Source organism: Ictalurus punctatus, chromosome 16, assembly GCF_001660625.3.
Source record: "Ictalurus punctatus breed USDA103 chromosome 16, Coco_2.0, whole genome shotgun sequence".
NCBI classification, from domain to species: Eukaryota; Metazoa; Chordata; class Actinopteri; order Siluriformes; family Ictaluridae; genus Ictalurus; species Ictalurus punctatus.
The window spans coordinates 16,799,964-16,813,717 of record NC_030431.2 but is presented as its reverse complement, the minus strand read 5'-3'; the positions used below and the strand labels follow the sequence as shown (position 1 = coordinate 16,813,717).

Genomic DNA, 13,754 nt, shown 5'->3' with positions numbered 1-13,754 from the left:
TTTATTTCCTCAGTTACTTTAATTTCTTTGTTACATCCAACATCCCTTTCCCCATGCTCTACCTCCTCCAGTGATATCAATCAATAATTTATTTAAATATCACTTCCATAGTGGATAAGGAGTGTTAACTGTTAGCTGAATTACACCATGTACACACCTAATGTAAAGTTTTACTACTTCACTGAAAACCCACAATGCTTAGTGAAACTTTGTATATTATACATACTGGAGCCTAATTTTTGGCTCAGACAAAATTCAATCTGAAACATAACATTGTGAAACTGGAGAGACAAATCCGATTCAAGTTCATAATTCTGCCAGTCAAGTACACACAGTGAGAACATTACAACATTTTGGAAACTTCTGTTCTGCCAAATAATCTTCCAGTCTGTGCTGCCAAATACTGTACCATTTTCTAAACTTTTCCCCTTTTACTTACATTTCCCCCTATTGAACAAGGAGTAAGCAGAACACACAACATTCTGGCCTAAATCCTAGGTATGGCTCAGTGACGATTCAGAGTAGGGGTACAGGAATGAGGTTAGTGTTAAATCTCTTCAGGGGTCACTGAATGACACCGTCACCCCAAAGTCCTCTTTATAGATGTCCCAGGTCTTGGATTTGTGTGGGTTGTCCAGCTCCTCCCTCGACAGGTACAGCCTGTATTGAGATCAGAACTTTAGAACTTATGAAGAAAACAACATCTTTAATAATAATAATAATAATAATAATAATAATAAACTTTATTTTTAATATCAAGAAAATAAAAAACAAAACATAAAAAAAAAAAAAAAAGACGAATACAAAATGGTAAAAGCCAATAAGAAAATGCTACGCTAAAATTTAAAAAAAATTTGTGGGGTTTAAACAGTTGTAATGCCTGAGAGCATCCAGTGGCAGAGGATTCTCATTTGTTTAGACTCTAGTGTAAATGTCCTACCTGTTGTTCTCTATAAATGAAGTGTTGAACCAGAAGAAAAATGGACAGTCTTCATATCCCTTTGGAAGGCCCTGGGCAGAGAGGAAAGTGACAAGCATGGTTAAATCTAAAAAAAAAAAAAAAAAAAAACATTTATTTTTACATATCTCATCAAAATTGACAGCTGACTTACAGCACTAGATTCAAACATAACTTTCACATCGCCACAAACCAGTGGGCCGTCCTGTAAACTGATCACCACTGTATTGTTTCCAACGTCAGGGAACAGCTGGGAAAATATATGAACGTCATATACAAATGACAAATCTGAAATAAAAAATACATTTGAAATATATCCAGTGCTAAAAAAAGAAAAGATTTTCCACAGCTGTAAAAGTGTAAAAGACTGATGCGTGTATGCGTCAAGTGAGCGACATCCAAAAAGGATTGGTAGATGTAGTGAATTGTAGAATTTGTTATCATTACTGCTTTCCATCTGACATTTCCTCACTGTCTGAGTTACCTACTCAAGGGTAGTCATAAATTCATTTTGATATTATTCAAGTTTTATTACAAACATTAAAAAGAAGGCCTCAAAAAGAAAGAGAACATGATGAAGTTGGAGACAGCATTATATTTAGAACTGTCTCAGGGTCACAGATAAGAGAAAAGGTCTATAATAAAACTAGCGTTAATGTTAGCATACAGAAGTAATCCCGAAAAGGCCAATCCCATGGCTTTAATAAATAAAAATATGTTGAGGTTTTGATCATAGGCCAGCAATTTAAAATTTATCTGACAAAATCCTCCCAATATGGCCAAACGTTTTTAATTAATTGTCTGTGTATTTTACAAAACAACAATTAAAAGATTAAAAACAAGTAACATTAAAACGAACGTTATAAATCAATAAATGTAAGGATTAACACTTTTTAGCAGTATCAATATGGACATTTTATTACAATGCTACAATATTTTCATTTGTGTGAATATATTTTAATTTAAGCTAAAACACATCTTTTCTAGCACCAGTACTACCTGATCAAACTGTAGCACTGTAAACATCTGAACGTGAACAAAGTGATCTTATTTGTGTCTAACATTTCTTAGACCATTTCTTGCACAGATAACAAGCGATTCCTATCAATCTGGCACACAGCTAGGAAAAATACCAAAACCCTTCACACCCAGAGCAATTTTTTAAATGCCATTCCTTTAGGGGGTTTTATTACCGCACAGTTCTCCTGTTTGGCACAGATGCACTGGAACACCTGCTCCTTCTTCACTATGATGCGTACTTTCAGATCACTGCCATTGCCCTTTCCAACACCTGCACAGCAAACACACAAGTACTACTAACTAATCTGGACTAAATCAAACATAAGGTCACATATGAGGAAATATAAATATCTAATGATTACCTGCGATTGAGTGAATGCGCAGACTCTTGATTTTCAAGGTTTTTGGTGGGGGCAGCTGACGGTTGTATTTGCTCTTCATGATCTCATAGTATCCAACATAACGGCTCTACAAAAAGTTACAAAAAGGCAGCCATTTAAACTAACTGCACTGTGAAAACAGTCTCAGCATGTACACAATGCTTGGCAAGGACCGACTGACCTGAGACGGAGTTTCGACACCCTGGAATTTTGAGCTCATGCTTTTATCCGTGCGCCTTTCACCAAAGAAGTCCAGGCTGTCCTGCCAAAACATGAAAGCAAGACGAAATTAAAGACACATTTTTAAAATTCCAAATAAACTTACTTTATATATAAAAAAAAAAAAAAAAAAAAAAAAAAAAAAAAAGAGTACGGTACCTGTGCACTTTCAAACTGATCACTGTCAATTAGCCACGTGCACACCATTGTCCCCGTACGCCCTGTCACAGCAGAAAAGACTACTCAACCTGACCTGCTACAACCACTCCATACATCATCAAGTACTAAATAAGATTGCTATCTCATATTATAGAGTTTTGTGATAGACTTAATGAAATGGACCACACAAAGTGTAGTGTCACCTTTCCCCCCTTTGCAATGGATAGCAATGGTGTTGCGTGAGTCTGCAGCCATCCACTCCCTAACACTGGCGGTGTATCTCAGCATGTCCCTGAGAACCACATAATACACACCAATTACCTCAAATGGTAGCTCCTCAAAGCAACAGGAGACATTTTAAACATCATGACTGAGTACTCACTCTAATGATGGCACGTTATGGTCATCAATCATTACACGTTCTACTCTGTAATGGAAATGTTTTGGATCGTAACCTTTCTCACCTGGAATAAGACAAACATTAGGCTTAATGTTGTTCATCACCACCCTTTAGTAAAATTTATATGCACAGTAGATTAATAAAACTCACTCACTGCAGAGATTGTAAACTTTGTAGTGATCCAGATGTTTAGTGTCCAGGAATCGGACAACTTCCTAAATGGTGCAGCCATGCCATTGATTAATTGGTATTTATGATACAACAATTTGCTCTATACCTTAACATCAGTCTATTATTTACTACTTTCATTACTTTCCTTCAACATTTTACTTACTCGGATGGGATTCCTGTACAGGGCTTGTTTTCCGGATGAGGGGAAGGACATAGCAATGACTCTGTCTGAAAAAGCAAAGAGCAAACATTATGAATGTTGGCAGACAAAAGCATAAATGGATCCAGTCTTTAAAAAAAATAATAAAAAATTACAGAAATAAATGAACATAAACCTGTGACGTATGTGAGATCCAAATCAAATCCATCCTTTTGGTACCGTCTTTTGTTCTCTGATACCTGAGAGGTTAACAAATATAAATGTTAGTTCACGCCGAACAGAGATCAGCTTGACAAAGTCTGAGCATGTGAATGAAAAACAGGCCTTTGCTAATTTAGATTCTCACCATTCTTCTAGTGACCTTCTCCATCTCTTTCTTCTGGGAGGCCAGTCGGAAGATACGCACTAGGATAATTATTCTCAAAGACCTCAGGAATGTCACTAACCTGTTGATAGTTGGCAGAGTGCAACACATTCATCAACATGCTCAACAGACTAACACAGCATTGTTGAATTCTTGAAACTGATGGGTCAGAAGGTGTGGATTAATTGTCTCTAACAGCAGCTCTGATAGTAGTGCCTGCTGCAAGATATATAATAATGCTCTTGTTCTAATACATTACTATTTCTATGGAAACAGCTAATTCACAGGGACCTGTAAGGTGAATATAAGTCAAAACAGCAAGTCAAAACAACTGTAAACAGGTTTAAAAACATGTTCTTACTTAGAGAAAAACATAATTGTTAATATGATTTAAGTTTTCTCTGAGACGTTTATTTAACATTTATGGAAGGACTCTCCAGTGTCAGAACTTTGTAACAGTCAGAGGTGGAGCTGTTCCACCACAGGAAATGGATCTCTGTAATATGACAAGCTAGATTATTTTGCCTTATTAACTTCAAGACAGAGCAAAAAGGAATGCTGATGAGGGAGTGACTGTTTACAGCTGTTAAGTGCAGCTGTATGTGATAACAGGAACTTGTTTTACAGATGTTCAAATTGCTGACAAATTACTGTGGTAAGAAAAATAAAACACTTTGGGGTGTGTTGTTATTGGAAAATAATACTTTTTATGGTGGTAACAACCACCCATTTCACACCACCCTGTCACTGATTATTTTCCAATAACTGCACACCCCAAAGCACTGACAAACTCACAAAAAACTTACACTGTACAGTACACAAATCATCAAGACATGAAAATCAAACTGATCCCTGGTAAATGTGACAGTCTCAATTGTCAAAGTCAGGACTCAAAAAGGTTCTGATAAAAATAAAACAGCAGAGTCTTTTTTTTTTTTTATGTACCTGGGAATAAGGCTTGCTCCTGAGAAATCAGAGAATGTGTAGATCATAGTGACAACCAGAGTGATGAGAACAATGCAGGCATCCATGATGTTCAGCTTGGAACTGAAGTACACCTTAAATCTGAAACATGAAGAGTAGTGCTTGAACACACATTAAAACTACGGCTGCTCCTAACGCCATACAGACTTCATATAAATCCATAATGAACTTTTTCACACTAACTGTTGTTACCCAGATGAGGATGGGTTCCCTTCTGAGTCGGGTTCCTCTCAAGGTTTCTTCCTCTTAAAACATCTTAGTAAGTTTTTCCTTGCCACCGTCGCCACTCAGTGGCTTGCTCAGTTGGGATAAATTCGCACCTTTAATATCTGTATACCATGTTGATATTTCTATAAAGCTGCTTTGAGACAATGTCTATTGTAAAAAGCGCTATACAAATAAAATTGAATTGAATTGAATTAAACTTGTATTTAAATTAAAATAGATTTGTAGTGATGAAAATGCTTTAACATTTCCCAACCTACTGCATAACCAGAGTCAGCAACGGACAGAGTTTCTTTCCGCATGATTTACTACAGTCAGGCAGGAAACAGCTGCCACAACACTTCCGGACTCCTTCTGACTTATCAGCACTCTTTTCTTTTCCTGAGATATCTTCATATGTGGAAAGTATTATGTAAAGCTAAGATATTTTCCCAGTTTGCTGTCACATACTAACCCTTCTACATAAATTCGCAGAAGCACATCAATGAGGAAGAAGAAGGAGATGACAAGTGAAATGGCCTCCAAAGTAGTCCCCACACTCTTACGGCTCTCAGGTGACAGTGAAAGGTCAACAATGACCAGAATAATGTCCACAAGGATGAGCACCAGGCCAAAGACACTAGAAACATCCACATTACAAAAGTGACATGAACAACATACAGTGAAAATAAGATTTTTAATAGCACAGTCAATTTCATAAAATGGTGGTGGATTTAAAATAGTACAAGGAGTTTGTCTGCAAAGTAGGGATACAGTGATGATATAAGAAGAATATAATCACTCACCGAAAACCAAAAGACATCACAAAAGGAGCTGTCGTTTTCCTACCACGGCTGCAAGACAATGAGCATACAGTGAGAAGCCAATGAGCAAAAGTAACAGAATCACACTCATTAGTCATCATTTTCTTCTTTGAACTGTATGATGGCAGGATAGGTTCTTACTAGTACATGGTGTTTGGTTCCTCACTCTCCTCTTTTCCGTCATCGATTTGAACCGCTGCCTCCTCCATCCCACTGTTCCTAACCAAAGAAAGAAACACAAACAGCAAGAGAGACTGTTACTAAACCATTAAATCCAACTTGTTACAGGTGGATCAGCACTGTGTTTCAGCACCGTTTATGATTTTCTGTGAAAAATCCCCTTAATTTAGTACTTGCATGAGTGTAATGTAGCACCTCAGTAACATGATTGACCCATAACTGTGTATTAGGGCTGCACAATATATCAGTTCTGCATCAACAATATTGTCCTTTGCAATACAAATACAAATTTGTAGCATGCAAATGACCCATTTAATAAACCACAATATTTTGTTGTGTGCTTGGGACACGACCTGACCAATCTCTCCAGATGAGAGCTCAAAATAATTCAGGACAATCTTTAACCCGGTTACATTAGGGGTTCATTTCAAAGCACACCAGAATTACTGATTGGAAAATATGACTGCAAAATTCTGTGCAGATTATGCAGCCCTATTGCGATTATAAAAGCTTTCAATTAAGGTTCAGCATTAGCCAGCTGGACTCTTAAAGTTAAGTGCACAGTGCATAGTGTTTACGTGGTCATTTAAGATCCCATTCCTGTGGCATCACTGATTGGGCTACATTACATTTTGTAATCACACTTTGTGCTGAGCAAAAACTTAGATTTAGAAGCGTGAAGTGTATTGGGTTTGAAAATGAGATGAGGGGAAGAGTAAAGGTCCAGTGTGGTGGTTAGGTTCAAGTTATTTCACTAAATGTTGTTCACTCACCCATTAACATCTTTGGAATCCAACCCGGGATTAAAATGCACAGATGTCATTTTTAAGAGATTTTTAAAAACGTGTCCCCTGTTCTGTTCCATAAGAAGAAACCAGTTGCATTTAAGTATGGGATAAGGTGTTATATTTAATACATTTTGAAGAAGCTATTACTGAAGAGAGGAAAACTTTGGGCAAACAAATACAAGACATTCACCTCAAAATGTGACCAGGTTGTCTTTCAAGAGCTCAGCAATACTGAGATTTAATAACCATGCATGCTCCCTCTTTACACTTGAATCTTTCAGGCCTATTCCAAAAGCAACAACAGATGGAAACAATTGAAGAGTTTAGCAAGTAAAACATCTCAAGTATGGCAGTAAACTTCTGATTTATATTCTAAAGGCATTTAAAAAAGCGGTGTAAATTCTAAAGTTGCTCTTTCTTACCAATTCAATTTCGATTCGTCAACAAAATTGGCAAAGCAAACAAATCCAAACCAAAGAGAAGCTGAAGGTTCCTCTTCGCTCCTTTTTGCTTTCTCTGCAATCCTCCTGGTTCTACTTCCCAAATTGCTGTAAAAGTAAAGCACAAAACCTTGGTGCTTGATGTCCTACCTTTTTGATGTTTTTCTTTACGGTGGCCTGACTATCCCGTGACAGAGGAAACGGTCCAAAGGTTTTTCCTTCCTCCAGTCCACATATTCCCATTTATCCGCCCATATTCTGTGCAAACACAGCGGAGAAACGTTCCCATACCTATGATGATGTGTCATTTGCAAACGAGTCGACTCCTCGAATCGACTCCTTTAGGTCAACGCTGGGAGATGACTCGCATTTCTAAAGAGCTGTTGTGGGTTTTTTTTTGTTTTTTTTTTTTTTTTTGGAAATAAGGACGAAATAAAAGCTTGTGACTTTCTCGCTAAGAATCAGTATTTTGAAAGCTAAGAAGATTTCATTGGAATGAGAATATAAAATATGTGTAAACAGGGTTCCCCCCCCTTGTGCAGTCATTCTCATAGGTTGTGTCAAAAACTTCACATTGTTAGTCACAGACTGGAATAAAGTTGGTTGGACGTTCGATATTCGCGGAAATGCGGAAATTAAGGGACCGTCTCTAAAGTTACATACGACATTCTTATACATTCTTATATAGCGTTTGAAGGGAATGATGTGCAGTCACAAAATTAACTGGAAAGTGTTCATTTAGGTGTCAGGTATGAGAAAAACCTTTTAGATTTTTGATATTTATCAAAATAAACTATTAAATCACATTTAAATTAGACATGAATTTCACTGGAGAATGGGCCCATACACAAAATATACCATTTTTTAAAGCTCAATAGCATTTGAAGGGAATGACATACAGTCACACAACCAACTGTAAAGTGTTCATCTAGGTGTCAGGTATGAGACACACCTTTTAGATTTTTGATATTAAACCCTACAATGCATGAACCAAAAAAACCCCCCCGTGAATGCATTAAGGGGGTTAAAATGACCTGTAATGAATTGAATGGTTTTCTTCAAAAAAAATAGATGTCTTATTAATGAAATAATTAAAAGAAATGATGATCAACAAATGTTTTAATATTTCAAACATTTTTATTTGTTTTCTTTTAATTTATTCATGTACATGTTTGAAGGAGTAAGCGGTAGAAGGTGGATGGATGGATGGATGGATGTTTAGATTGTGGATGGGAGCCAAAGGAATTCAAAATTATTTACATAGGCAGCACTTCCAGTCAACCTTTTGAGCCCTTTTGAACTGCTTCTCTGACATAGAAAGACATGCCACATGAAACCACCTGTTGCAGCAGTGACATTCAATGTGAAAAATGATCATAGTAATCTTATCAAATTGCTCAGTAATCAATTAGTTTCTCTCTCATTCTCTCACCCTCTCTCTCAGTCTCTCGCTTTCATTCACTCACTCTCTTACACACTCAACACACACTTTTAAACAAAATGGTGTGCCCATAAAAATGTTATAACCATTGCTACATTACCCACCCAAAATGTTTTTGCACCACCACCTGGAGATTTTGAGGCAGCACATAATGAGCAGTAATGTCCCCTCTTGAATACTGAAAACATGCAATTATATGTTAGCTCTGTTGGCAAATGGTACATACTGTAAATAGCATTACCATATGTTTACTACTTAATACTAATTCTTAGTATGATGTTACAACATGTGTGGTTTTTCTGTGATAAAAATCTATTCTTTATGCCATAGTCTAAATGACAGGCATTTTTGTTCAAGTAATAAATTACCTGAGGTTTTCAGAAGTTCCATTGCCATTTGTCAGTCGCAGATGTTCCATGCGCTCCTTGGATGAATTTATAGTCAAATGGCAAGGGATATTTGGAAATGCACCAACAAAACTTCTTTTGCCATCTACCTAAAACAAGATAAGGTAATGTTTTTTTATTGTCCATGGGAGATTGTTTCACCACAGCAGCCATACATACAAACAAACAAAACACATACATCTAAATCCATTAATCATATTCAATACACTATTTGCATAATCTACATTGAACAAACATTGAAGAGCCTGAACCTGAAATTACCCACTCCATTCTGGTTTGTTGTCTAGGTACACTCCAGGGTTCTTACAAGACTGAAGTAAATCATCATTCTGCTGCACAAATTCATAAGAACTGTGTCAGAGTTTATTATGAGATAAACTCTTTGTTTTTCTTTATGTCAAACAATTTAATGAGGAAATCCAACCTGCATGACAAACACTCCACATCTGTACCAGTCCTGTTTTGTGGAATGGTTAATTTGTCCTCCATTCCATTTTATGTCCACCCAGTCACATTTACTGAGACAGTTTCTTCTCATCTTGAAGTACTCTCTAGGCAGTGTAAATAAAGAAAATCATGGCCATTCTTCATGTAAAAACCTATTTATTTGTTAAATCTTTGTTGAGTCTAAATGTAGAGAAAGGTGACAAATCAATTGCTTCTCTCTTACTGTTAAGGGTTCGTTTCCCAGCTCATAGGGTATTTTCCCGATCACTCCCCCACTCTTCTATCCTATATTGCCTTGTCAATTCTCTACTATCCCTACCCCAATAAAGCAAAAAAGGCCCCAAAACCAATAAAAACACATTCTTGTGATTTAAACTACTTTAAGGTTCATCTTTTTAACCATATTTTTACCAAATGTTAGTACAAAATCCAAACACTAAAGGTTGTTGTGAATCTTTTTTTTATTTAAGAGACCCACTTTGTTAGTCAATTTAAACGAATGTTCTGTATTGTGCTCTCCATTCTCTTTACAGGCCATATACATTAAGGATATTATTAGAAAGGCAACATTATCCATTTTCCTTACGTGCTTAAAACACAAAATGTTTGGAAAAAAGTGTGTTAAGCGAATCAGAATGATTGACAGGATAACATTAAGCATTAAAACATTATTACTATTACTACTAATTTTCTATATATGTAGTATATGGTAATTATTGTGTTTACATATCTCACTCACGTGACACTAAAAGTTAATAAGTAAAATCATTGTAAGGATTTGACAGCATTTTTTACAAAAAAAAAAACCTTATGAGAAGACTAGTATACTTACACAATGTAAAAGACTTGAAGCTTGTCATTTTATTCTTATGAAAATAATTGTTAAGGATCCAGAGATCTGCAAGAGCTATGCCAAGTCTCTGGAACACCAACAGGAGGGATAGAACATAATTTTTTCAAAATATATTTCTAAATTTTTACAATTTCAAGATGATACTGGAGAGCGATGACAGTTTGGTCCAAAATCAAATTTTTTGTTTAATTTACTAAATATCCAGTGATAGAAAAGGACACAAGGACACAGCATATCATTCACTGTTCAATACCCTGTGACAAGAAAACACATCAAAAAGAAGTAGGCCTTTTCTCACAGTCAGGCTTTTTTTTTTTCTAATTTGTAACTCATCTTTGTAAGTACAGTATATAACAAGCTAAAAATATTACTGAAATCTAGTGGCTGCATGCATGGATTTTGCTTCTTCATCATGTCCCTCTGGGTCTACCATAAACACCTGGCTGGATGCTGCATGGAGATACTGTGCAAGATAAAATATATATATATATATATATATATATATATATATATATATATATATATATATATATATATAGATGAAACTAGAATGAAACTACAAAACAAAGTTTTGTAGAAAAACTTTGAGGTTGGTTTGGAAAAGTCTGGCCTGAAAGTTAAAATTATGTATTGATTGATGGATTAATGAATTCATTCATTCATACATTCAACTATTCCAGACCCTTGTGTGTGGTGTAGACACAGTGAAAAGCATATGGCCTTGTATGGGTTAGTCCATCCATCCATCCATCCATCTTCTATACTGCTTTATCCTTTTCAGGGTCATGGGAAACCTGGAGCCTCTCCCAGGGAGCATGGGGCACAAGGCGGGGTACACCCTGGACAGGGTACCAATCCATCACAGGGCACACTCACATACACATTCACACACCCATTCATACACTACGGACACTTTGGACATGCCAATCAGCCTACCATGCATGTCTCTGGACTGGGGCAGGAAACCGGAATACCCGGAGGAAACCCCCGCAGCTACGGGTTAGTTTTTTTTTTGAATTTTGATGGCTGGTGTTTGAATAGTCTTGGCTCATCTGAACATTTATTCAATGTGATTTTTCAAGACAACCAAATTATGAACATCCTTTATAGAATAGAGTAATATAACAGTGTCTCATGTATATTAAAAAAGTACTATAAAATGTGTTCACCTAAAATATAGAATGATTCCCGTTGACATTCAGGAAACTTATCATTCCCTCGTAGTCATCAAAGTCCACCTGAAATAAAATAAAAAAAATTAATAAAATAAAACACTTATGACATTTCGTTGTTATGTAACTGCCTTAAACTATTATGGATAAATTCACACACTTAAAATCTGTATGCTGTGTTTGTTTCTGTAAAGCTGCTTTGAGACACTGTCCATTGTTAAAAGCGCTATACAAATAAAATTTAATTCAATTCAATTATTAAAGATAATTAAAGATAATCTTTACCTTTGAGAGACTGTTTCTCCGTACTTCATCTCGTTCTCCATGAAGTATAACACTTGCTGTGTAGTGATCTAGTATAAAAATCTTGTGTCCCTGGTCTCTGTTATTCACCACCACTTGTAAATAGCATTGGATTGTCTAAGAACAAAAGATAAAAAATAAATTATAATGACCTCACCCAGTGTTTCATTAACATTTATTCAATATACTCAACAATGGCTTAATATTGTCATTTTTACATAAGTTAATATATTCCTCTATGTTCACAGATTATTTTTCAATTGTCATAAGAGCAATGCATTTCCCAAAGGTATGAATTTTTTTTTTCTTACTTCCCCCACCAGCCATTTATGTGGATGGAGTGTTTTCAGCTCTGAATGATGCAGGATATAAGACCTTTTTTGTCCTTTGACTGTGTGACGGCAATGATTATCTCACATGCTTTCTTAGACCACAGAGCTTGGATCTGCAATGGGATATTTGAATATAATATAAAAGGTGGTATAAATTAATGTGAACAAAAGCTTTATGACATGATTGCATAATACCTGGGCTGATGTGTCCTCAGAATGATCCTCAGATATTTGCTTTGTCTTGTGTCTTTTTGGTTGGGGCACTGCTTTTAGTGGATCAAAATACTTTGAACGATGCTTTGCTGGTCTTTGAGTTTGTGATCTCTTGGCCTATTGCTCTTCTTGTTAATTTTGTGACTGTAAGTCATTCCCTTCAAATGCTATTGAGCTTTTAAAAATGGTATATTTTGTGTATGGGCCCATTCTGCAGTGAAATTCAAGTCTAATTTACACATGACAAAAATATAAAAGGTGTGTCTCATACCTGACACCTAGATGAACACTTTTCAGTTGGTTTTGTGACTGTATGTCATTCCCTTCAAATGCTATTGAGCTTTAAAATATGGTATATTTTGTGTATGGGCCCATGCAGTGTTAAAATACATGACAAATTTATATATGATCTAATAGTATATTTTGATAAATATCAAAAATCTAAGAGGTGCGCATTATAGCTGACACCTAGATGAACACTTTACAGTTGGTTATATGACTGTAAGACATTCCCTTCGAATGCTATTGAAGTTAGAATCGTGTTTAACAATCTCGTATGTAACTTTAGAGACGGTCCCTTAATTTCCGCATTTCCGCGAATATCGAACGTCCAACCAACTTTATTACAGTTTTTTTTTTTTACATTGCTTACATTTTTATTACTGATTGTAGCTATCAAACATTGACCAGGTATAGTCCCACAAGCACCTTCACTCCTGACTTTAAAAAAAACAAAAACAAAACTGCTCATTGTCCAAACCACAGTACCATGCACATTTTGGTAGGATTTGCAGTTCATATAAGTCCTCAAAAGCCTCTCCATAGAAATGATAGGTGAAGGGGGTTAATTATGAGTATGTTATCAGTATAAATACGATTTGATGTAAACTCCAGATATAGTTCATTAATGTTTATTTAGATACGTAATGCATGCAAACCAAACAGTATGTTTTGAGTTGTTAGCAGGCGTATAGCTAGACATTTTACAGTGGGTTGACCAAGTTAAACCTAAAGTCTTTATTGGGGTGGCAGTCTAGGGTTGGGCCAAAATATTAATCTGCATCCATAGAAAAGGACAAAATGACTAGCCCTACTTGTGCATGGCCTGAATAGGTTCACCATCAGACATAAAAGTTGTACACCCTAACAACATGTGTTTGTCATCTCTAGCAAATTACTAGAAGGTCGTAGCATATCATAACTAGCATATCATATCATGCTAGGAAGTTATGACACATGCTAGCACAACAAATCCAACATTATTCGCCAACGGTAGTGCTATGTAAGCAAAATTGAATTTAATTGAATTGAAAACACAAATTAACAGAACTCGTG

The 13,754-nt window shown here is 35.9% G+C and overlaps 1 protein-coding gene across 6 annotated transcripts; it reads right to left on the bottom strand.

Annotated features, from left to right (window-relative positions):
• tpte (transmembrane phosphatase with tensin homology) lies at positions 1–7,561 on the bottom strand. 6 transcript variants are annotated; one of them, XM_017489080.3, is made up of 20 exons: positions 7,234–7,561; positions 7,002–7,094; positions 6,797–6,879; positions 5,985–6,062; positions 5,826–5,873; positions 5,495–5,659; positions 4,777–4,896; positions 3,814–3,913; positions 3,643–3,706; positions 3,471–3,535; positions 3,291–3,351; positions 3,119–3,200; positions 2,940–3,028; positions 2,737–2,798; positions 2,540–2,620; positions 2,341–2,446; positions 2,152–2,249; positions 1,113–1,208; positions 941–1,011; positions 1–660 (listed from the first exon to the last, which is right to left on the bottom strand). In XM_017489080.3, exons 3-20 carry the CDS (start codon positions 6,844–6,846, stop codon positions 558–560), a joined length of 1,539 nt encoding a protein of 512 aa, XP_017344569.1. In that variant the 5' UTR covers positions 6,847–6,879; positions 7,002–7,094; positions 7,234–7,561; the 3' UTR covers positions 1–557. The 6 variants fall into 6 exon arrangements, with proteins under 6 accessions (XP_017344569.1, XP_017344570.1, XP_017344571.1 ...); XM_017489081.3 differs by having other exon boundaries at positions 7,402–7,561; XM_017489082.3 differs by lacking the exon at positions 6,797–6,879.
• Positions 7,562–13,754: the final 6,193 nt, after the last annotated feature.

Bases quoted from the DNA above. Each gene is read 5' to 3' on its own strand.
- tpte (XM_017489080.3), bottom strand. From the start codon at position 6,846: ATGACATCTGTGCATTTTAATCCCGGGTTGGATTCCAAAGATGTTAAT. The intron at 6,063-6,796 runs GTGAGTGAACAA...TTCTTTGGTTAG, and splicing joins GATTCCAAAGATGTTAATGG to GAACAGTGGGATGGAGGAGG. The intron at 3,029-3,118 runs GTGAGTACTCAG...TGTGGTTCTCAG, and splicing joins CATAACGTGCCATCATTAGA to GGACATGCTGAGATACACCG.